General features: G+C 66.7%; 1 protein-coding gene across 1 annotated transcript in view; it reads right to left on the reverse strand.

Moving 5' to 3' along the window:
* CACNA1A (calcium voltage-gated channel subunit alpha1 A) overlaps nt 1–1,229 on the reverse strand; it is a 335,330-nt gene that overhangs the window by 10,558 nt on the left and 323,543 nt on the right. Inside the window, exons 44-45 of the mRNA XM_027776775.1 lie at nt 1,076–1,111; nt 17–204 (exon numbers count right to left, since the gene is read on the reverse strand). Of these exons, the coding sequence (XP_027632576.1) occupies nt 17–204; nt 1,076–1,111 (224 nt within the window). The remainder of the gene's footprint in view (nt 1–16; nt 205–1,075; nt 1,112–1,229) is intronic.

A 1,229-nucleotide genomic window follows, 5' to 3' on the forward strand; every position in this document is an offset into this window, starting at 1 on the left:
CCTGCGGGGCGGCCCACCTGTGTCCACGTCGGTGTAGCGGCCCAGGGAACGCTCCGAGGCGCGGTGGCCGCGGTCGCGCCGCCGCTGGTGGTGCCGCTGGTTCTCCTCCGGCGGGACCCGTTCCAGCGAGTAGTCGTCCAGGCGCCGGGCCTTGGGGCCCAGCACGGAGGCCGAGCGCTTCATGGGGCTGGTGTCTGAGATGGTCTGGGGGTGGGGGACAGGCCAGTGGGTCGGGGTCAGAGCTGGGACCACTGGTCCCTCCCGCCCCATCAGGGCAGCCACCGCGGATGACCACTGGGGCTGACTCCCCTCTTTCTGATCAGCCAGGGCCTTGCCCACTCCAGGGCCGGGGCCCTGGGGACCCCCAAGTGTCTCCCGTCCTGGCTCTGATCCCTACCCCGTCTGCTTCTTGGGCTCACCTTGAGGGGTACCCCAAGGTATGGGGCCCCAGCGAGGGTCAGACAGGTGGCTGAAGGAAGGGAAGAACCCCCCAACCAGGGTGCAAACCTGGGGGGTGCGGGGTTGCACACCCTCTCCATGTCCGGCACCTGCCTTCTCTCCACGGAGAGTAGGAAGCGCCCCACAAGGTCTGACCTACAGCTCAGCTTCCGCTCAGCGCCCTCCCGGGACACCCTGTATTCAGCCCCCTCACTCCCCAAATCTAGCTCCTGCTGCCCAGGTCCAGGCCGGGGACGGCCACCAGGGGGTTGCCCTGGCATTGCACGCCCTGGGGTGGGAGCGTTCTTCCTTGGCCTGCAGCCCACACCCTGGGTCCAGCCCGGGACACAGTGCTTATGTTTCCCTGCAGGAGGCGGAGAAGGGACGGTCCCCACCAGCTTAGGGGGCTCTTCGGGTAATGCAGTGGGGGTCAGGGGCACCTCTCCCCCGCCAGGATACACGCGGGGCACACACAGGACAGAACACATGAGGATGGGGCTCCATGGGGGGACAGGAGAGTGGTCTGCAACAAAAGGGTTAGGGTCGGAGGTCGGGAAGAGATGGTGGGGCTCCCACGAGGGGGGGTGGGGAGGAAGAGGGGGCCGGAGCCCAGCTGGACGGCGGGCGCAGTACATACACTGAGGTTATTCCCACGTGGCCGGCCCCTTCTCCTCTGTCACAGCCCCCACGGGATGGTGCACACAGAAAAAACAGAAAGAAGAAAATAAATATGAAAGGCAAGGGGGAGGGGGAGGCGTGGGAGATGGAGGAGGCACCAGGGCGGAGGGGAG

Source organism: Tupaia chinensis, unplaced genomic scaffold (genome assembly GCF_000334495.1).
Source record: "Tupaia chinensis unplaced genomic scaffold, TupChi_1.0 Scaffold138060_1, whole genome shotgun sequence".
Lineage (NCBI taxonomy): Eukaryota > Metazoa > Chordata > Mammalia > Scandentia > Tupaiidae > Tupaia > Tupaia belangeri.